The following is a 24,447-nucleotide window of genomic DNA, read 5'->3' as shown; positions in this document are numbered from 1 at the left end:
ACAGGTACAAGAAATCTGATAGTCTCTTGAAGCAGCTGAATTTTTTTTAAGACGATGAGTTAGGTAAGATTCTAATCTCGGCTCTGCCACTAACCAGTTAGTTATATGACCGTGGACAAATCACCTTATTTGGTTTTCTCATTGACAAAATGAGGGATTTTGGCTGGATAATTTTTCCAAAGTTCTTTCCAGCTCTAACATCTTCATGGAAGCTAGACAAAGAAGGATTGGGCTTCCCTGGTGGCGCAGTGGTTGAGAGTCTGCCTGCCAATGCGGGGGACGCGGGTTCGGGTCCTGGTCTGGGAGGATCCCGCATGTCGCGGAGCGGCTGGGCCCGTGAGCCACAATTGCTGAGCCTGCGCGTCTGGAGCCTGTGCTCCGCAACAAGAGAGGCCGCGATGGTGAGAGGCCCGCGCACCGCGATGAAGAGTGGCCCCCACTTGCCACAACTAGAGAAAGCCCTCGCACGGAAACGAAGACCCAACACAGCCATAAATAAAATAAATAAATAAAATTTGAAAAAAAGAAAATGCTCCCTATTAAAAAAAAAAAAAAGAGGGAAAGCAATATTAAAAAAAAAAAAAAAGGAAGGATTGACATATATGTCAAGGGAATGAGGCTGTGTCGGGGGAATCTGCTTCAGAGAACATTGGAACAGGTATTGAGGAAGATCTGAGATCTAGAGCTTTAAAAACAGGATAGATCCCTATCATTCATTCAACAAGTATTAACTGAGGATCTACTATATGCCAGACAGAGCTGTCAGTGAATGACAGCAGCTTGGTCCTACTCCTGTGGAGCTTACAGAATCACGAGGGCTTGATCAAATTATCTTAGAGAAAAAGTAGGATTTGTAAACACATCCAGCTTCATTATTCAATCATTTCCGATGAAGAATGGGATGGGGTTTGCCAGAAATGGGGAGACTGGATTTCTGAGACAATTGCAGGCAGGGATTACATCAGATAACTACTCTGATCTTTAATTTCTTCATCTGCAAAATAGAAAGGGCAGACTGGATCATCCCTAAGGTCTCATTCAGCTCCAAAATTCTGATTTGGCTGCCCAGCCATTCTTAGGTGCTTTAGCTCAGCAACCCCACCTAGTGTCACTGTGTGGAGTTAGTAGAAAACCTCCAATAGTCCTATTGACTGATGAGAGGCCACTAAAGAGACTGGATATAACTGAAGACGGGCTTGAGAATCAAGATGTAAGAGTAAAGGGTTGATGGTGATTACAAGTCGTTGCCTATGACTGGGGCAGGGAGGACACTACCCGCAAAGGGGCAGAAGGAAGTGTTTGGGGGCTATGCAAGCGTTATATATCCTGATGTGATGAAAGTTACATTGGTGCACACAGCTGTAGTTGTGTAAATCATACCTTTGTAAAGTTGACGAAAGAAAAAGGCAACACGGCTAATTACCAAATGACTAACACAAGCAATAAATTCTGTAGTTTTTTAAGGTAGGCTTCCCAGAATAGGCACAATAGGAACAGCCCTTGAGGAGAAATAGGATATAGATATGCTATATTTTTTGCATCCAGGCTGCTGCCATCTCCCTAGAATTTTTTCTCCTACTTTCTCAATGTCACTGCTTCATTATTCTTGGCATAGAAAGGGAAGAGGCAAGCGTCAAACACCAGACAGACTTGGGTTTTTTGTTTGTTTTTGTTTTGCCAACTATCTGAAGAGCCAATTCCTGAATACTCAGAAGTTGTTAATTCGATTAATAGATAATGCAGGCTTGTAAAATTTTCTTGGTCTCTCCTGCTTCTTATTTTGGAGCAATACTGCCAGGTAAGTAATGAAGACACTAAGTGCCACAAGAGGGTTACAAGTTCTCCTTGAGGGATTCTACATCATGGCTTCAACTATCACTTTTATGTAAATGCCTCCCCAGGCTACATCTCCCTGCCTGACCACTCTAATTGCCTAAGAAACGCATCTGCTTTCCCGTTCCATTATCCTCTCAAACTCAACATTCAGTATTCATTTAGCAAATAATTACAAGCATGCCAAGCACCTATGCAAACCCCTTAGACCTTTAGAACAGTGCTTGGCACATGGGAATACTAACAAAAGACAATCCTCACTTTCAAGTTTTATAGAGTCTAGTGGAGGGGGGAGAGTGGTAAACAGGGAGCAACGACTGATTTTCTTTCTGTTACTACAGATTAGTTTTTTATCTTTTCCAGAATTTCACACAAATGGAAATACTGAGTAGGTACTCTTTTTTTGAGTCTGGGTTTTTTCCTCTCAGAATGTTTTCAAAATTCATCCATGGTGTTACATATATGTTTGTTCTCTTTTATTGCTGAGAGAATTTCATTGTTTGGATATACCACAATTTGTTTATCCATTTACTTGTTGATGAACACTTGGGTTGTTTTCAGGTTTTGACTCTTAAGAACATTTGTGTAAAAGTCTTTGGGTAGACATATATTTTAATTTCTCTTGGATATATATACCTAGGAATGGAATTGCATGGTTGAATGATTTGGGTATGTTACCTTTACGAAAGTTGGCCCAACTGTTTTCCAAGGTGGTTGTGACATTTTATGTTCCCATCAGCCATGCATGAGAGTTCCAGTTGCTCCTCTCTCCAACACTTGGTTATTATTCTAAATCCTTTGCACTTCCATATCGCAAGTGGTATGGATTTTTTTTTTTGGCTGTACCGCATGGCTTGAAGGATCTTAGTTCCTGACCAGGAACTGAACCTGGGCCCCCTGCAGTGGAAGCATAGAGTCCTAACCACTGGACCGCCAGGGAAGTCCCATGTAAGTAAGTAGTATGGATTTTTAAAACTTCACTTTCCAATTATTTATGACCAGTATATAGAAATACGTTGATTTTTGTACTCTGACTTTATTAACTCAGTTATTGGTTCTAGTAGCTTTCCTGTAGATCCCACAGGCATTTCTATGTATATGATCATGTTATCTATAGAAAAAAAAAGAGATTTGTATCTTCCTTTTAAACTGTGCATTTTCTTTCTTTTTTCTTTTTGCCTTTATTGCACTAATTAGGATCTTTAGCACAATGTTGAATAAGAATATTGAAGAACGGATACCCTTGCCTTTTTCCTGATTTTAGGGATAAAGCTTTCAGCCCTTGAACATTACCTATGATGTTACTGGTATATACTTCACGGCTGCCATTCATCAGATTGAGAAAATAAGTTCCCTCCTATTTCTAGTTTACTAAGAGTTTTTTTTAATCATGAATGGATATTGATTTTTCTCAAATGTCCTTTCTAAATCTAATGAGATGATCATATGATTTGTACCCTTTATTCTCTCTTAATGTGGTGAATTACACTGATTGATTTTTTAAGGTAAAGCTAACCTTGCATTGTTGAGCTAAACTATACTTGGACGTGATGTATTATTCTTGTAATATATTGCAGAATAGGTTTGCTAAAAGTTTGTTAAAGATATTTGCATCTATGTTCAACAAGGGATGTTGGTTTGTAATTTCATTTCTTATAATGTTTTTGGCCAGTTTTGGTAATAGAGTGATCCTGAATTCATAACGTGAAATGAAAAGTGTTCCCTAGTCCATTTATCTTGAGAGAGCTGTGTAACATTGGCATTTTTTCTTATGTGTTTGATAGAATTTCGAAGTGAAGTCATCTGGGCCTATAATTTTCTTTGTGAAAGGATTATAATTACAAATTCAATTTCTTTAATAGCTATAGAGCTATTCAGATTTTCTGTTTCTTCTTGCGTCCGTTTTGATAGCTTGTCTTTTCAGTTCTAGAACTTCCATCGGGTTCTTTTTTTATAGCTTCTTTTTCTCTGCTGAGATTCCCCAACTCTTCATTCAGTACTGCTATATTTTCCTCCTTGAACATATTTATAATAGCTCCTTTAAAGTTTTTGCCTGGTAATCACAACTTCTGGTTATCGTGGGGTTGGTTTCTTTTGATTCCTTTTTGTCTTTATTATGAGTCACACTTTCCAATTTCTCCACATGACTACTAATTTTTAATTTTGCACTGGATATTTTGGATGATAAATTGTTATCTTCTTCTAAAGCATGATGGATTTTGTTCTAATGGCCAGTTAACTTGGCTGGACCCAAACTCCTGTTTCCACTATGATGGATAGCAGCTAAGCTAAGGCTTCCAACTTCTGCTTTCTGCTGGGCCCCTTGAGGTCTCTCCACAACACATATGTGTGTTTCAGTGATTAGTCAAGAATTTGGGTGGAGTTTGTAAGCAGATTTTGGTCCCCCTCCCCGGTGGTTTCTCCTTTTCCATGACTTGCCCCATCACTTTTCATTCTGATAGCCCTTAATTTTCACCTTTGACTCCTGAAGCCAGTAAGACTGCAGCTTTCTGCTTGAATTCTACTGCCCGTCACAGCATGGAATGGGGAGTGTACTCAGGTGGAAAGGCGCATAGAGGACATCTCACCTACTGCAGTTCAACTCTTTCAAGGTTGACTTCATGGTCCTACCTGCTTTTGATGCTCCCCAGTCTCTCCAAAGTTGTCTGGTATATTTTTCCCCAGAATGTATACGTGTTATCCATGGGAGGATTAATCTGATACAAGCTTCTTTGCTACTAACAGAGTAGGAACTGCTCTATTTGTTTTCATGAAGAAATTTGGGGAGATTAAAAATAAATGACACCATTCACCACTATCATCTTTCCAGAATTCCCATAGAGGAATATTTTTGACTGACCAAACTTTATATTCACACGCTCTTGACATATCTCTCTTCTCTCATGTAAGTCTAATGGTTTTACGTGTGTATCCAATTAAGCTTTTTAAGAATAAGAAAGAAATACTGGCAGATTAGCCAGCCAAGTAATACATTTAAAAAAGAATTTAAGACCAGAATAAGATAAAAAAATGTTTGACTGTGACCTCAAATGTCTTACATGGTACGGTCCTATACATCACTCCAATCTCATCTCTTATCATTCTCTGCCTAGTTCACTATCTCCAGCTACACGTAGCCTTCTTGCTGTTCCTCAAATACCAGAGCACATGCCGTTCCTATCATCTGGAATGCTCTTCCCTGTGATCATTACATGGTTGCTCCTTCTGATCATTCAGGTCTCTGATCATATGTCAAATCTTCAGAGAGGCCTTTTCTGATTACCCTCCCTAAAAGAGCACACGCTCTCCCCCGACCCCAATTATGCTCTAACATCTTACTCTGCTTATTTTGTTCAAAGGACTAATCACTATCTGAGATTATTCATTCATTTCCTTATTTTTTGTCTGGCTCCCCACTAAAAGGCAAGCACCAAGAGGGCAGAATCTTTGTCTGTCTTGTTCACCAATGTATCCTTAGTGTCTAGGACAGCTGTCTGGCACAGAGTATGTTTAATAAGTATCTATTAAATAAATAAATGAAGAATAACATGAGAGACCCCCCCCCCACTAAACTCATCTGGTAACAAAAGAAATTCAGATAAACAAAATATATATATGCAAAAAGTAAACAGTAATGTATAAACTATAAGTTCCCTATATTCAACTTAAAATAAAGCCACAGCTTTGGCACAGCAAAGGAAACTATCAACAAAACTAAAAGGCTGCCTACTTAATGAGAGAAGAGATTGGCAAATGATATATCTGATATGGGGTTAATATCCAAAATATAAAAAGAACTCATATAACTCAGCAACATCAAAAAACAAACAACCTGATTGAAAAATGGGCCAAGGATCTGAACAGACATTTTTCCAAAGACATACAGATGGCCAATAGACACATGAAAAGATGTTCACCATCACTAATCAACAGGAAAATGCAAATCAAAACTACAATGAGATATCACCTCACACCTGTCATAATGGCTATTACCAAAAAGACAACAAATAACAAATATTGATGAGGATGTGGAGAAAAGGAAACCTTCATGCACTGTTGATGGGAATGTAAATTGGTGCAGCCACTATGGAAAACAATATGGAGATTCCTCAAAAAATTAAAAATAGAACTACCATATGATCCAGCAATTCTACTCCTGGTTATTTATATGAAGAAAACAAAAACACTAATTACAAAAGATATATGCACACCTATATTCATTGCAGCATTATCCATTAATAGACGAATGGATGAAGAAAATGTGGTATACACACACACACACACACACACACACACACAATGGATATGCTCGGCCATAAAAAAGAATGAAATCTTGCCATTTTCAGCAACATGGATAGACCTAGAGGGTATTATGCTAAGTGCAAGAAATTAAACAGAGAAAGACAAATACTGTATGATTTCACTTATATGTGGAATCTAAAAATAAAACAAATGAACAAACATAACAAAACAGAAACAGAATTATAGATACAGAGAACAAACAGGTGGTTGCCAGAGGGGAGAATGTGGTGGGGGAAGGAGAGAATTGGGTGGGGGAGATTAAGAGGAACAAACTCCCAGTTGCAAAATAAGTCAAGGGTATGAAATGTATGGTGTGGGGAATATAGTCAATAATTATATAATATCTTTGTTTGGTGAGAGATGGTAACTAGACTTATCCTGGTGATCATTTTGAAATATAGCGAAGTATGGAATCACTATGCTGTGTAACAGGAACTAACATAGTGTTGGAGGTCAATTATACTTCAAAAACAAACAAAAAACACAGAAAAAGAGACCAGATTTGTGGTTATTGGAGGAGCCGGGTCAGGGGAGGGGGAATTGGATGCAGGTGGTCAAAAGGTACAAACTTTCACTTAGCAGATAAATAAGTACTAGGGATACAATGTACAACATGATAAATATAATCAGCACTGCTGTATGTTACATATGAAAGTTGTTAAGAGAGTAAATCCTAAGGGTTCTCACACAAGGAAAAAATTTTTTTCTATTTCTTTAATTTTACACCTATATGAGCTGATGGATAGTCACTAAACTTACTGTGGTAAACATTTCATGATACATATGTCAAACATTATGCTTTACACCTTAAACTTATACAGTGCTATATGCCAATTATATCTCAATAAAACTGGGAAAAAAGCATTGACATGTTAAAAAAAATAGATAAAATAAAATAAAATAAAGCCAGTATTTCATTTTACTTTAGGGCAGTGAAATATTACACAATTCATTATAAAATCATCTGAATCAACCAACCAAATCTAAATTTTCAATTGATAGGAAAAATAAAATTAACTTATTAGTAAAAAAAGAACACAAAGTGCTGTTATGGCTGTCAAAGTTGTTTAACATATAGAAATGAAGTAAACCCATGGCAGTGAAATTTGGGGATGAATGGGCATATAACATTCATTATGATTTGAATTAAGGAGATACACTGTTTCAAAGCTCAAGGGAAAACAGGCACCCCCCCCACCCCGATAATATTTAGTTCCAAAAGATTTATATGCTTAATTTTAAAACATAACGTTCTCTTAAAACATTAAATAGTTATCTTAAATTCAAGCCAAACCAGCAATCATAATAATAATAATAATGCTATGTGTTTACGTAATCATTGTTCAGGCTTACACCTTCTATTAATACTTTATTTTATTGTATTTTTAATTAAAATTATACTGTTCAAATTAAGTCAGACATGAAATTAGCTTTGGAAGAAAATCACTTTGGTGTATTATTTAAACCTTTGAGGATAAAATGCATGCAAGTTCTTCCAATCATGCAGAACTAACAGGACATTTGAGATGTAAAATGGACATATATTTTTATTATTTTCAATACAAGATCAGAGTTATAATAAGTTTCTCAGAAACTACTGTAATAAATTACTTCATGGTACAAAACTGCCATAGAAATTTTCCTGGTGAATGGCAGATGGGGCAGCTAAGTTTCACATGCTTATTTCCCAAAGTGGTATTGGTAGAGGTAAACCTAATTTCTAAAATGGGGATATGTTAGAAATGTAATACTTCTTTTTGCATGATGTTAATAATTTCTATCTAAATTAATCAAACTAATTAATCTAAGTATATGAAATTCTATCTCTATTTGTCTCTATTTAAATTGATTCCCTTTGAAATTTTTCTGTAAATGACATAGCTTCACCAGAAATGCTCACGGGGACTGATTCATAGATGTAATAGTATTACAACTGGACAGACTAAAAAATAAATAACATAGAAAATAATAATCAAGGGTAAATGTCCTGGTTCTACCCTCAAATCATTTAGTAGTATCAGACCTAGCTGTGCTCACTGGTATGCTCTTCATCTTCAAATTATTTACAACAGTGACATTCTAACTCGTGAATGTTAAGTAAGTCCCATATGAGCGTTGCTTCTGAACTAAGTTTAAATAGTCAATGTTTAATCTTGATCTGGCAATGCTGCTATTGTGGTTTTGTTTTATGACTTGATTTGCACCAAAAGTATAAAAAGAAAAAAGAAAAAAGAAAAAAAGGTGGAAGGGGGGGGTGGGGAGGTGTGGGCGGGACTACCTTTATTATCTTGGCAGACAGGCAAATTTTTCCCTTAGAGCTAAACAAATTCTGCATACTCAACTGTCAAGTCATCTTGAGGTGAAAGATTTACAAGAGCAAAGAGATAATTATCTGAGCAAAGATTTGAAAACCTAGAGCACATCAAATCATTTGATGTTGCGTTAACAGGTCTCTTCTTTTACCTGTACAGCTATGTAAGACAAATCACTCTGTTCACTCTTGATATCCCAGTCCTCATCTGTTTCTGAGTCACTGGAGTAAGTGTCAAAGAGAGAGGACGTTCTAGACCACATTTCATCAGTCTGAGTAGTTGCATTACATAGTCGTGTTCCAAACGCTTTCACTTTGGCCTGAATACCTGAAGGAGAATAAACACAATTACCTATGAGTTAGAATTTGCTTTTCATATACAAAAGACCAATTCAATTGATCAATCAACTGAAAAGTCAAAACTTACCCACACGTAGTGAGGGGGTCTCTTCAGAGATATTTGTGTACTTTTGTGCACTGGGCCTTCCTCACAGTGAGTAGGTACTGAAGTGACATCATTAGATAGATTATCAGCATGGACTTGTGTTTGTGTAACTTGATTTTCATGTGCAATCTAAAAATACAAATCAGAGGAGAATTATACTGAAGGTAAGGCCTTCTTTATATGGTTTTATCTCCTAAAAGTTACAAACAGTGAAAGAGTATAGATAATACTTTTCCAGGTCACATATTAGGAAGGCTGGAATTTGAACCCAGGCAAGCTGGCTCCACAGTCCAAGTTCTTAAGAAGTCTGCCATACTGTCCTTTACTATTTCTAAATCTATTTCTAAGCATTGTGGTCAAGCAGAAATCTATATGCTATTAAGCTATTTGCTGACAACCCATTAAATTTTCCCTAAATCAACAGCTGGAAGAGATAATACTATTGGTACTAAATTATTATAATAGTATTAAATATATCATAGCAAAGCAGTAGCATCGTTCTAGAAAACCTAATCATCAGTCCTTTATACATGACAGAGAAATAATTTAAGATAATATGCTTGAGTGTTTTTATGCTTTCCTGAGAAAAGTTACAACGTGAAATGGAAATTTTGATTTATGGGAGAAGTAAGAGGTAGAAAGGAGGAGAATTTGGATATTCAGAAGGTAATGTAAGACTGAGTACCTGGAAATTATGTGGAAGAGGCTAAGAAAAGATATCTGGAAAATGTAAGAGGGCCTGTGGGAAGAAAAAATAAGTGATAGAGAAATGAAAAAAAGTACTTTGTAATTTTACCTAGGCCACTGAAAAAAATTTTAGCAAGCATCCTTGATTGCTGTAACACAGGCTATGAATGCCCAAGTTAAAGAAACTTTATGAAGAAACTTTTGTGAAAAATCCCTTTGTAACATGAAGAATTACACCTAATATTTTTGAGGATTTAAATAAAAATTGAAGTCTTTATCTTTGTGTTTATAGTTATGACTAATTTTGACAGCTAATCTACTTCTACTTTTAAGCCAAGCATTATAAAGGTCTAGAATAAGTATATATTTCTTTACAAAACAGATGTACTCCTGATAAAATGGAGTTTTAGGAATTTATTCAGGCTTTAAAAAATAACTTTTGTTCCCTTTATAACAGTAATACATTGTATCACTGAGGAAAATTTGCACCATACAGAGAAGCAAAAAGAAAAAAAATTAGCCGTAATCCCATCATTCATAGCTAACAACTTCATATTTTGGTATCATTTTTGTCTTTTTCTATGTATTTTTTAAAATTGGGAACATATGTTTTATAATCCTGTTTTCTTCTTTAATGCATCATGTTTCTATGTTATTAAATATTCTACGTATAATTTTTATGGCTGCATAAAATCTATTGTACAGATATACTGTATTAAAACAATCCATAATATTAGAAATCTTTGAACAAAAATTTTTGTGTACATACACGATTACTTCTTTATATTAAAAATTTAAGAAACAGAATTTCCAGATATGTATTAATCAACTGGAACATGAATCAAAAGAAAATTTTTAGAATGAGGCAGAGAAAGACAAAAGGATGAAGGCTATAGAAAAGGTCATAAGAGATATAGCAGAAAAGATGAAAAAGCATAATATATAATAACAGATGTAGTCCCAAAGGAAAAGAAAGAAAATGGGACAGAAACAATATTTGATCAAATAACATCTGAGAATTTACCAAAATGAATACAAGGCATTAAGACATGGTTTTACAAAAGTACTAAATGTATTCACTAAAATAAAAACAAAGGAAACCATATCTATGCATATTACAGTAAAACTGGAAAACAAAGAGAAAAAGTTAGGAGGAGCCAGAGGAAAAAAGATACATCGTCTTCAAAGGGGCAATCATAAGACACAGTAAGGCCTAAACTCCTAAGGATACACAAAGATTGAAATAAAAGGGTGTAAAAAAGATGTAATATGCTAACACTAACCTACAGAAAGCTGGTGCTGCTATATTGGTGCTACATAATAACACAGCTTCAAAATATATAACACAAAAATTGTTAGAAGACTAAATATGTAAATTAAAAACCGAGGTGGAAGATTTTTAACACACCTCTCTCAGTAACTAATAGGCAGGCAAAGATTCCATAGGGATATAAGAAATTTAAACAACATGATTAATAGACATATATGGAGAATTGTACCCAACTGCAGTACGTTCACCTCAAGTGCATATGGAACATTTATAAAAACTGACCTATGTTAGGCCTAATACAGTTTCAATAAATTTCAAAAGATTAAATCCATATGCTGTATATTCTCTGGCCACAGTGTAATTGATCTAGAGGTCTATAACAAAAATATAACTACAAAATACCTGCATTTTTGGAAATTTTTAAATATACTTCTAAGTAACCCATGATAAAATTACAGTGGAAATTAGAAGATATTTTACAGTAAATAATAATAAAAATATTCAAAATCTAAAACTTGTGGGATTCAGTTAATGTCATGCATAGAAGGGCATATATAGTCTTAAATGTACATAATAGTATAGAAAAAATTAGTCTTAATTTAGATTGCAATTTTAACACCATTCAAAAAATTACTTCACAAAATATTTCTAATGTATCTTCATTTCAGGAGTTTTCCCTCAAACAATAAACTCTACTGAATTCTACATTTGGGAAATAAGCATGTCAAACTTGGCTGTCCCATCTGCCATTCACTATGACAATTCTGGAAATCAATGATCCAATTTAATGCTCAAGAAGTTAAAGAAAGAATGGTAAATAAAAATTGAAAAAGTAGAGACATGAGAGAGTGAACTGTAATGTAAACGATGGACTTCGAGTTATAACGATGTGTCAGTGTAGGCTCATCACTTGTAACAAATGTACCACTCTGGTGGGGGATGTTGATAATGGAGAAGGCTATGCATGTGTGGGGGCAGGGGGTAATTGGGAAATCCATCTTCCCCTCAATTTTGCTGTGAACCTAAAACTTTTCTAAAAAAATAAAGCCTTAAAAAATTAAAGAAAAATACTGGAAATCTTTTAATATGCAGCTCAATGTTCATAGCAGCATTATTTAAAATAGCTAAGACATGGAAGCAACCTAAGGGTCCATCAACAGACGAACGGATAAGGAAGATGTGGCATATAAATATATAACATTACTCAGCCATAAAAAAAAATGAAATCTTGCCATTTGCAACAACATGGATGACCCTGAGGGTATTATTCTTAGGGAAATAAGTCAGACAGAGAAAGACAAATACTGTATATTTTCATTTATATGTGGAACCTAAAAAATAAAACAAATGAAGGAATATAGCAAAACTGAAACAGACTCGCAGATACAGAGAGCAGACTAGCGGTTACCAGTGGGGAGAGAGGTGGAGGGAGGGGCAAAACAGGGAAAGGGGATTAAGAGGTACAAACTATTGGGAATAAAATAAATAAGATACAGAGGGCAGACAGCAGAAGCAAGAAGAACTACAATCCTGCAGTCTGTGGAACAAAAACAACATTCACAGAAAGATAGACAAGGCAGATGAAAAGGCAGAGGGCTATGTACCAGACGAAGGAACAAGCTAAAACCCCAGAAAAACAACTAAATGAAGTGGAGATAGGCAACCTTCCAGAAAAAGAAATCAGAATAATGATAGTAAAGATGATCCAGGACCTTGGAAAAAGAATGGAGGCAAAGATCGAGAAGGTGCAAGAAATGTTTAACAAAGATCTAGAAGAATTAAAGAACAAACAAACAGAGATGAACAACACAATAATTGAAATGAAAAATACACTAGAAGGAATCAATAGCAGAAGAACTGAGGCAGAAGAACGGATAAGTGACCTGGAAGACAGAATGGTGGAATTCACTGCTGTGAAACAGAATAAAGAAAAAAGAATGAAAAGAAATGAAGACAGCCTAAGAGACCTCTGGGACAATATTAAACGCAACAACATTTGCATTATAGGGGTCCCAGAAGGAGAAGAGAGAGAGAATGGACCAGAGAAAATATTTGAAGAGATTATAGTCAAAAACTTCCCTAACATGGGAAAGGAAATAGCCACCCAAGTCCAGGAAGCGCAGAGAGTCCATACAGGATAAACCCAAGGAGAAAAACGCCGAGACACATAGTAATCAAACTGACAAAAATTAAAGACAAAGAAAAATTATTGAAAGCAGCAAGGGAAAAACGACAAATAATATACAAGGGAACTCCCATAAGGTTAACAGCTGATTTCTCAGCAGAAACTCTACAAGCCAGAAGGGAGTGGCATGATATACTTAAAGTGATGAAAGGGAAGAACCTACAACCAAGATTACTCTACCCAGCAAGGATCTCATTCAGATTTGATGGAGAAATCAAAAGCTTTACACACAAGCAAAAGCTAAGAGAATTCAGCACCACCAAACCAGCTCTACAACAAATGCTAAAGGAACATCTCTAGGCAAGAAACACAAGAGAAGGAAAACACCTACAATAAAAAACCCAAAATATTTAAGAAAATGGGAATAGGAACATACATATCGATAATTACCTTAAATGTAAATGGATTAAATGCTCCCACCAAAAGACACAGACTGGCTGAATGGATACAAAAAGAAGACCCATATATATGCTGTCTAAAAGAGACCCACTTCAGACCTAGAAACACATACAGACTGAAAGTGAGGGGATGGAAAAAGATATTTCATGCAAATGGAAATCAAAAGAAAGCTGGAGTAGCAATACTCATATCAGATAAAATAGACTTAAAGAAGAATGTCACAAGAGACAAGGAAGGACACTACATAATGATCAAGGGATCAATCCAAGAAAAGATATAACAATTATAAATATATATGCACCCAACATAGGAGCACCTCAATACAAAAGGCAACTGTTAACAGCTATAAAAGAGGAAATCAACAGTAACACAATAATAGTGGGGGACTTTAACACCTCACTTACACCAATGGACAGATCATCCAAACAGAAAATTAATAAGGAAACACAAGGGTTAAATGACACAATAAACCAGATAGATTTAATTGATATTTATAGGACATTCCATCCAAAAATAGCAGATTACACTTTCGTCTCAAGTGCACACGGAACATTCTCCAGGATAGATCACAACTTGGGTCACAAATCAAGCCTCAGTAAATTTAAGAAAATTGAAGTCATATAATGCATCTTTTCTGACCGCAACGCTATGAGATTAGAAATCAATTACAGCGGAAAAAACGTAAAAAACACAAACACATGGAGGCTAAACAATACGTTACTAAATAAACAAGAGATCACTGAAGAAATCAAAGAGGAAATCAAAAAATACCTAGAGACAAATGACAATGAAAACACGATGTTCCAAAACCTATGGGATGCGGCAAAAGCAGTTCGAAGAGGCAAGTTTATGGCTATACAAGCCTACCTCAAGAAACAAGAAAAACCTCAAATAAACAACCTAACCTTACACCTGAAGGAACTAGAGAAAGAAGAACAAACAAAACCCAAAGTTAGCAGAAGGAAAGAAATGATAAAGATCAGAGCAGGAATAAATGAAATAGAAACAGAGAAAACAATGCAAACATCAATAAAACTTAAAGCTGGTTCTTTGAGAAGATAAACAAAATTGATAAACCCATAGCCAAATTCATCAAGAAAAAGAGGGAGAGGACTCCAATCAATAAAATTTGAAATGAAAAAGGAGAAGTTACGACAGACACTGCAGAAATACAAAGCATCCTAAGAGACTACTACAAGTAACTCTATGCCAATAAAACGGACAACCTGGAAGAAATGGACAAATTCTTAGAAAGGTATAAGCTTCCAAGACTGAACCAGGAAGAAATAGAAAATATGAACAGACCAATCACAAGTAGTGAAATTGAAACTGTGATTAAAAATCTTCCAACAAACAAAAGTCAAGGACCAGATGGCTTCACAGGTGAATTCTATCAAAATTTAGAGAAGAGCTAACACCCATCCTTCTCAAACTCTTCCAAAGAATTGCAGACGGAGGAACACTCCCAAACTCATTCTATGAGGCCACCATCACCCTGATACCAAAACCAGACAAAGATACTACAAAAAAAGAAAATTACAGACCAATATCACTGATGAATATAGATGCAAAAATCCTCAACAAAATACTAGCAAACAGAATCCAACAACACATTAAAAGGATCATACACCATGATCAAGTGGGATTTATCCCAGGGATGCAAGGATTCTTCAATATATGCAAATCAATCAATGTGATACACCATATTAACAAGCTGAGGAATAAAAACCATATGATCATCTCAATAGATGCAGAAAAAGCTTTTGACAAAATTCAACACCCATTTATGATAAAAACTCTCCAGAAAGTGGGCATAGAGGGAACCTACCTCAACATAATAAAGGCCATATATGACAAACCCACAGCAAACATCATTCTCAATGGTGAAAAACTGAAAGCATTTCCTCTAAAATCAGGAACAAGACAAGGATGTCCACTTTCACCACTATTATTCAACACAGTTTTGGAAGTCCTAGCCATGGCAATCAGAGAAGAAAAAGAAATACAAATTGGAAAAGAAGAAGTAAAACTGTCACTGTTTGCAGATGACATGACACTATACATAGAGAATCCTAAAGATGCTACCGGAAAACTACTAGAGCTAATCAGTGAATCTGGTAAAGTTGCAGGATACAAAATTAATGCACAGAAATCTCTTGCATTCCTATACACTAATGAAGAAAAATCTGAAAGAGAAATTAAGGAAACACTCCCATTTACCATTGCAACAGAAAGAATAAAATACCTAGAAATAAACCTACCTAGGGAGACAAAAGTCCTGTATGCAGAAAACTATAAGACACTGATGAAAGAAATTAAAGATGATACCAACAGAGGGAGAGATGTACCATGTTCTTGGATTGGAAGAATCAATATTGTGAAAATGACTATACTACCCAAAGCAATCTACAGATTCAATGCAATCCCTATCAAATTACCAATGGCATTTTTTATGGAACTAGAACAAAGAATCTTAAAATTTGTATGGAGACACAAAAGACCCCAAATAGCCAAAGCAGTCTTGAGGGAAAGAAATTGAGCTGGAGGAATCAGACTCCCTGACTTCAGACTATATGACAAAGCTACAGTAATCAAGACAATATGGTACTGGCACAAAAACAGAAATATAGATGAGTGGAACAGGATAGAAAGCCCAGAGATAAATCCACGCATCTATGGTCAACTAATCTATGACAGAGGAAGCAAGGATATACAATGGAGAAAAGACATTCTCTTCAGTAAGTGGTGCTGGGAAAACTGGACAGCTACATGTAAAAGAATGAAATTAGAACACTTCCTAACACCGTACACAAAAATAAACTCCAAATGGATTAAAGACCTATATGTAAGACTGGACACTATAAAACTCTTAGAGGAAAACATGGGCCGAACACTCTTTGACATAAATCACAGCAAGATCTTTTTTGATCCACCTCCTAGAGTAATGGAAATAAAAAGAAAAATAAACAAATGGGACCTAATAAAACTTTTGCTTTTGCACAGCAAAGGAAACTATAAACAAGACGAGAAGACAACCCTCAGAATGGCAGAAAATATTTGCAAACGAATCAAGGATAAAGGATTAATCTCAAAAATATATAAACAGCTCATGCAGCTCAATATTAAAAAAACAAACAATCCAATCAAAAAATGGGCAGAAGACCTAAATACACATTTCTCCAAAGAAGACCTACAGATGGCCAAGAGGCACATGAAAAGCTGCTCAACGTCACTAATTATTAGAGCAATGCAAATCAAAACTGCAATGAGGTATCACCTCACACCAGTTAGAATGGGCATCATCAGAAAATCTACAAAGAATAAATGCCGGAGAGGGTGTGGGGAAAAGGGAACCCTCGTGTACTGTTGGTGGGAATGTAAATTGATACAACCACTATGGAGAACAGTATGGAGGTTCCCTAGAAAACTAAAAATAGAATTAACATATGACCCAGCAATCCCACTACTGGGTATAAACCCAGAGAATACTATAATTCAAAAAGACATATGCATGCCAATGTTCACTGCAGCACTATTTACAACAGCCAGGTCATGGAAACAACCTAAATGCCCATCAAATGGATAAAGAAGTTGTGGTACATATAGACAACGGAATATTACTCAGCCATAAAAAGGAACGAAATTGGGTCATTTGTAGAGACGTGGATGGATCTAGAGACTGTCATACAGAGTGAAGTAAGTCAGAAAGAGAAAAATAAATATATGTGAATATATGTGCATATATGTGGAACAGATAAACCGGTTTGAAGGGCAGAAATAGAGACACAGATGTAGAGAACAAACGTATGCACACCAAGGGGGGAAAGCCGTGGCGGGGTGGGGGGGGGTGGTGTGATGAATTGGGAGATTGGGATTGACATGTATACACTGATGTGTATAAAATGGACGACTAATAAGAACCTGCTGTAAAAAAAACCAAATAAAATAAAATTCAAAAATTCAAAAATAAATAAATAACTAAGATACAAGGATGTAATGTACAGCACAGGCAATACAGCCAATACTTCATAATAACTTTGTATGGAGTCTAACCTATAAAAATATCGACTATGCTGTACACCTAAAACTAATGTAAGTGTAAGTCAACTATACTTCAATTAAAAAGAATACTAGAAGTCTGTTAAAAAATGTAAGCAGTTGGGCAAAATTTGAAATATTTGGTAATTCAATGTTTTGTCTTTACATAAGCAAGTTAGTTATCCTTAAGGTCTCCTTTGTTTGAAATACTACATCTGAATATGTAAAGATATCCTAGTGTTTAAGTGAAGTTTTCACATTTTAACAAGTTTGTTTAATGTGAAAACATATAGGAAAAGGTCTATGTTAATCATTTTAGCTCAGTAATGTATAAATCTAGTGTATCAATTAAAAATCAAAGCTGAACAAAATAATATGAGGGGAAGAAATAATAAATAATATAAATAAAAAGAAAATAATATCAGAGAGAAGATCAAAAGGCAGAGTTCACTCTTTGAAAAGACTAATAAAAATCGATAAAAAGAATGAAAGAGCAAAAATTACTAACAGATCATAAAGAATTTTAGAAGACAGAGTATCATGAACACTTTTGTGTCAATATGTTTAAAAATCTAGATTAAACTGACAAATTTTTAGAAAAATACAACTTATCAAAATGGATATAGAAACAGAAAAACTCTGAATAACCCCATAACTATTAAAGATATTGAATCCATCATTAAAAAATCTTCTCATAAGGAAAACTTCAGGACTAGGTGTCTTTTTCAGTGAATTCCACAAAATATTAATATCAAATTTATTAGTGGACATATAATGCCAATTTATATAAACTTTTCCAGAGAATGATGAAAGAGGGGACAACTCCAAACTGGTCAGCATAATCTTGAAACCAAAACCTGAAAAAGGCATTTCAAGAAAGAACAGCTATAGACCAATTTTGCCTATGAACACATATGCAAAAATCTAAATAGAATGTTAAGAAATCAAATTAAACAATACCTAAAAGAATAATACACCTTGGCCAAATTGGGTTTGCTTCAGCCATGCAAGTTTGACTCTATATTTCAAAACCAGGCAATAAAGTTCACCACATTAACAGAATAATAAGCAAAATACGTGATCATTAATAGGTTCAGAAAAAGCATTTGAAAAAATTCAACATCATTTATGATTTAAATCTGTAGCCAAAACTTGGAATAGAGGGGAACATTTCTTTTTATGGTAAGAGCAGCTACCAAAAGAACTATAGCAAAAATCATATCAAATGGTGAAATATTAATGACTTTTCCTTTGAAAATAGGAATGAGAAAAGGATTCCCCATCACTTCTTCTGTTTCCCACGCTGTAATGGAGGTGCTAGCTAGTGCAATAGGAAGAATAAGAAACAAAAGCATAAACATCAAAAATTATATGCATATATTTTTTATACATGTAGAAAATCCAAAAGTATCTGCAAATTATCAGAATTAATAAATGAGTTTAACAAGGTTTCTGGTTACAAGGTCAACAAAAATCAATTTATCCACATACATTTATAGAAAATAAAATTTTAAATAATACTATTTATAATAGCAAAATCAAATAGGAATAAATCTAATGAAATATGTAGAAGACCTCTATATAGAATGCAATAATGTTTTTAAGAGAAATGTAAAAACCCAAATAAATGGAGGGATACATTATGTTCATGGATTGGAAGAATCAGTATTGTCAATATGCTCTTTCTCCCTACATTCATTTAAAAATTCAATGCACTCTCAGTCAAAATCCCAACAGATAATCTGTGAAAATTGATGAACCAATCCTAAAATATATATGGAAATTTAAAGAGCCCAAAATAGCCAAGACATCCATGAAGATGAACAAGGTAAGAGGAATTAATCAACTGGATATTAATTTTTTGGGGGGGAGGCTGTACAATGACCATGTGCTTTATTTTATTTCTTCTGCTCTGCGATTTTTAATTTCAATAGTAACCTCCATATAAAGTAAAACTACTTGATTACCTCAACTTTGGTTTAGATTAAGGTCTCATAAAGAACTTTAGCAAGTACATTTAAACTAATACCATCAAACACAATCATTATTGAAAATAAGCATTTGTCAGAAAAATATGCCAACTGGATATTAATTCTTAACATAAGCTATAGTAAAGTATTGTGATAATGGTGTAAAGATAGGCAAACATAAATGGCACAGAATTTTAAAATGTTGAAACAGACTAATGTGTATATGAAAACTTGATTTATGACAAAGCTGACACTGCAGGACAATGAGGAAATGCTAGCCTTTTCAATAAAAGATGCTGAGTCAATCGGGTATCTATATGAGGAAAAAATGAAACAAACTCCACTTCATACACAAAAATCAATTCTGAATGGGTTGTAGATATGAATGTAAAGACTAAAAACAGTAAGTTTATGGAAAACAGCAAAGTAGCATGCTTTAAGCATTAAGTATACAGAAAAAGATGGTTAGGTTGGCCTACATTAAAATTAAGAACTAAGTACACAGAAAAAAAAAAAAGAAAAGCTCAGTACATCAAAAGACACTATTAAGAGTGAAGAGGAGAAGGTAGTTAAAGCATATTCAACTGACAAAGGACTTGAAGACAGAATTTATTAAGAACTCTATATATCAACAAGAAAAAGACAATCCAACAGAAAAATCAGCATATCGCCAAAGAGGCTATCCAAATGTTCAATTAACATTTGAAAAGTTGTTCCCTTACTAATGTCATTTATGAAATGAGAAAGCAAAGTAAACCACCATTACACACCCTTCAAAAAGACTCAATGTGAAAGACCAACAATCCAAGTGTAGGCAAGAATGTGAAAGAACGTAAACTCTAATTATGCTTCTAGTAGTGTAAGTTAGTACAACTATTTTAGAAAATTATCTGGTATTATTTACTTAAGTTTAATATAATATTATGTCTCAGAAATTCTAGGTATATATCATCAGAAACGTGTGCACATATGAAAAAGACATGTAGAAGGATGTTTACAGCAGGATTACTTCTAATAGCCCCCAAATGATAAGAACCCAAATGTCCAACAACAAAAGAGCTAAAAAATTTTTTTGGTATATTTGTACAATAAACTGCTATATAGTAATGCAAACATATTACTGCTATATGCAACAATATGGATGAATCTTACAAATATAATGTTGAACAAAAAAGCCAGATGCGGGCTTCCCTGGTGGCACAGTGGTTGAGAATCTGCCTGCCGATGCAGAGGATACAGGTTCGAGCCCTGGTCTGGGAAGATCCCACTGCCGCGGAGCAACTGGGCCTGTGAGCCACAATTGCTGAGCCTGCGCGTCTGGAGCCTGTGCTCCGCAACAAGAGAGGCCGCGATAGTGAGAGGCCCGCGCACCGCGATGAGGAGTGGCCCCCACTTGCCGCAACTGGAGAAAGCCCTCACACAGAAACGAAGACCCAACACAGCCATAAATAAATAAATAAATAAATAAACACAAAGTTTAAAAAAAAAAAAAAAAAAGCCAGATGCAAGAAATGCCTACAGTACGATTCTACTTACATCAAGTTCAAAAGAAAGCAAACTTGGGTGCTTTGAGGATGGAGGAGGAGCTAGGCTTGGGCTCTTGAGTTGCTAGTAATGTTCTAATTCTTTGACCTATAGTAGTTACACATGTTCAGTTTCTGATAATTTAATGATTTAAGCACTTTCCTGTGTTTTGCTATATTTGAATTAAAGTTTAAAAAATACAGTTGGGTTAGAAAAACAAGGATGCAAAATTATCAGTTAAGGAGAGACAATAATTCTAGCTATATGAAGCAAAACATCAGTGTATGGTGCTCATCAGAACCCTTTTTTTCCTTGGAGGTGGCCCCTAATCTTTCCTCAAGCTCCCTAAAGATAGGCTACATTCATACTTCTATTTATCTACATATAGCACAAAACACCCAAAACAGTGTTTACAATAGCTCCTCAATAAATATTGTAGAGTGACTGGAAATTTGCTGTTTAGTCAGTTGGTCTTGGAAAGAAAAACAGTGAGTGGGGGAAGGAGTGAAAGGTGGCACAAGTAAACTTTCTTAGAGATGCTATTGGGGTTCTCAATCCAGACCGGCTAAAAATTTATTGCTATCAAGTCTAAATAAACTTTTTAAACTTTATATAAAGTACTACTATTAAAACCTACACATAGTTCCCTAATGACTCAGCATGTATATTAATGTAATATGGATTGTTAGAAGTGTTGGCTGGATATATTTACTAATTGGAAAACAGAGTTGGTATCTATTCTAGATTTCTCAATAGTTAGCCTTTGTTGTATTATAAGATCTTTGGTTGTTTTATTAGCCTGGCTTTTCTTCTCGCAATTTTTGATTAGATGGTCGAATTATGAGGAAGAAAAATGGTGTAAGGGTGTGTGTGGCACATGTTTAATATTTACCTCTTTTACTACATATTTATATATATCTATATATAGATGTACATATATGGACTTGGGTAAAGGTTGGCTAGGCAATGATGGTGGATAGATGGTTCAAGGAAGAGGCAGATGTCTTGACTGGTATACAGCTTGGTGAGAAGGGAAGCTGGCAGAGAAATGAAATTTTAGTGTACTAAAAAAACTGTTCTCATAGTCACATAATCATTCCACAAATATTTATTGAATTCCTTAAATCTGCAAAATATTGTTCTAGTTGCTGGCAATACAATAGCGAACAAAATCAGATAAGATCCCTACTCTCACAGAGCTTACATTCTAATGTGAGGACAAACATTAAGCAAATTATACAATTATTTCATGACAACTGTGATGAGTGCAACTGAAGTATATGTGCTAATGAAGTGTATGAAGAATGAGAATATATAAGTAGGGAATCAAAAGGGAAGGATGTTTGAGCAGATTTTTAAAGTAAAAGGACTCAATTGATGATGATGGGAAATGGCAGGGGCATAATTCCAGGGCAGTACATGAAATAATGGGGAAAAGGCTTATTAGTAGGAAAGAATACAGCATGTTCAAAAATTGAAAAGATCAGGGGCTTCCCTGGTGGCACAGTGGTTGAGAATCTGCCTGCCAATGCAGGGGACACGGGTTCGAGCCCTGGTCTGGGAAGATCCCACATGCCGCGGAGCAACTAGGCCCGTGAGCCACAACTACTAAGCCTGCGCGTCTGGAGCCTGTGCTCCGCAACAAGAGAGGCCGCGACACTGAGAGGCCCGCGCACCGCGATGAAGAGTGGCCCCCGCACGCCGCAAGTAGAAAAAGCCCTCGCACAGAAACGAAGACCCAATGCAGCCAAAAATAAAATAATTAATTAATTAATTAAAAGAAAAAAAAAAATTGAAAAGATGAGCATGACTGGTGCACAGTGAGCAACAAGGACGGTGGGCTGGGATAGGACTGGTGTGGTAGGCAGGGGCAAAAAGCACGCAGCGACTTGTACATTGTGTTAATAATATTATTCTTCATCCTAACAATTGCAGGATGTCATTAAAGGGTCTTAAGCAACCACCCCAATGTAGGAAGCAGGTTGGTATGGCAGAAGAGTTTCTGTCTGGCAATTAGACCTAGAGAAAACGCTCCTGAGGAAATTAACCTCCTGGACTGGCTTCCTTGCGCATAAATAGTGAGTCTGAACTAGATGAGCACTTAGGTTTCCTTCAGCTCTAAAATTCAACGAATACCTCTATATATTCCAAGCCAAAATGTCAGTTACAAGTCACCTGACTTCTTGGTGAATTCCTCCTATCTCTAAAACTGAACACATTTTAGATCCAATTAAGAGTCATAATTTAATCTATGTTATGGTGATAGGGCTGAAGTTTGACTAACTCAAAGAAGAAGACTGAGAAGTCTTCTTTAAGATGGGAAGTGGGCAAGAAGGCAGTAGTGACCAGATGCAAAATAAGTGTAATCGATGCTTATGAGTATCGAGAAAGTAGGCAGAAGAGAGCAAGACAGGAATGTTCAGTTCATTGGAACGATTTAATTTAAAGGCAGCCAGTCAAGAGGAAGTTTAGGAGTGGGAAGGGACAGTTTATGAGCAAGCCCCATCTTCATCAGCATCTCGTATCCCCCTTCCCCCGCCATTTTGACAGTATAATTGATAATTCCTCAAGCTTATGTAATATGGTATGCAGAAACAGTTTCAAGCACCCCATTCCTTGAGATTTGCTCAAATTAAACGCTTTCTATTTAAAAACTCAGGAGCGGAGAGTGAAGGCGACTCTATAATCTGAAGGACGAGAGAGACAGACAGACAGACAGAGAGACAGAGAGGGAGTATGAGTGTGTTTTGGGGAAGAGGAGGTAGAAGAAACTATAATTCCAGAGTGTTAATGCTAAATAGGCTCTTGGAGATCACTGAGTAAACAGAAACCTTCGAGGTGAGGTGACCTTCCCAAGACGACACTAAGTGGAGGAGCCTAGCCACAGACCCGGGGTCCTCCAACGACCCTCGGGGGACTCCTGGGTAGCCCTTTACTGTGAAGCCGCAGCCCTCTTCCTGGCCCGGAGGAGTGTACAGCAGGCTGGCCCCGGGGCAGCCTCGGGCTGCCTGACTGCCTGGGGCTCGCCTCCCTGCTCGGGGCCGCCCGCCCCGTCTCCCTCTTCTTACCCCTTAGGTGCCGGGGAGGACACCCGGTGCAGGGTGGGCACGGCGCCCGCCACGAACCTCAGGCGCTGGGAGAAGCGCAGGTTCTTCTGGATAACCGAAGAGACGTCAAAACAGGCGGGAGCAAAGTGGTCGGAGCAGATGACCGAGATGTCATTGCCCTCGTACCAGTCGGCGCGGCGGCCCCGCACGAAGCGGCCCCACAACAGCCGCACGGCCCGGTCCTTGGGGAAGCGGAACAGCGACTTCCCGGACGTGGTGGTGTTGCCGCAGTGGGCGGCCACGCAGCGGGCAGGCATGGCAGCTGACTCCGGGTTGGGAGACGAGAGCCCTCCGCACGGCCGCGCCCCCTCTGAGCACTCACCTGCCGGATTCCGCGTACGCCTAGTCTCCTTCCCCCACCTCCGGCCGCCGGAAG

General features: G+C 36.4%; 1 protein-coding gene across 1 annotated transcript; it reads right to left on the bottom strand.

The window, feature by feature from the left end:
* Positions 1–7,183: 7,183 nt before the first annotated feature.
* On the bottom strand, positions 7,184–24,387 carry THAP10 (THAP domain containing 10). The gene is given in 4 exon segments (XM_059912865.1): positions 7,184–8,774; positions 8,870–9,020; position 23,644; positions 23,901–24,387. Coding segments are annotated over 4 exon segments (777 nt in total). The 5' UTR covers positions 24,329–24,387; the 3' UTR covers positions 7,184–8,577.
* Between the last annotated feature and the right edge of the window lie 60 nt (positions 24,388–24,447).

The sequence above is a fragment of the Balaenoptera ricei genome, chromosome 2 (genome assembly GCF_028023285.1).
Source record: "Balaenoptera ricei isolate mBalRic1 chromosome 2, mBalRic1.hap2, whole genome shotgun sequence".
Taxonomy (NCBI): domain Eukaryota; kingdom Metazoa; phylum Chordata; class Mammalia; order Artiodactyla; family Balaenopteridae; genus Balaenoptera; species Balaenoptera ricei.
The sequence above is the reverse complement of the archived record's forward strand: the minus strand, read 5'-3'. Positions and strand labels throughout refer to the sequence as shown.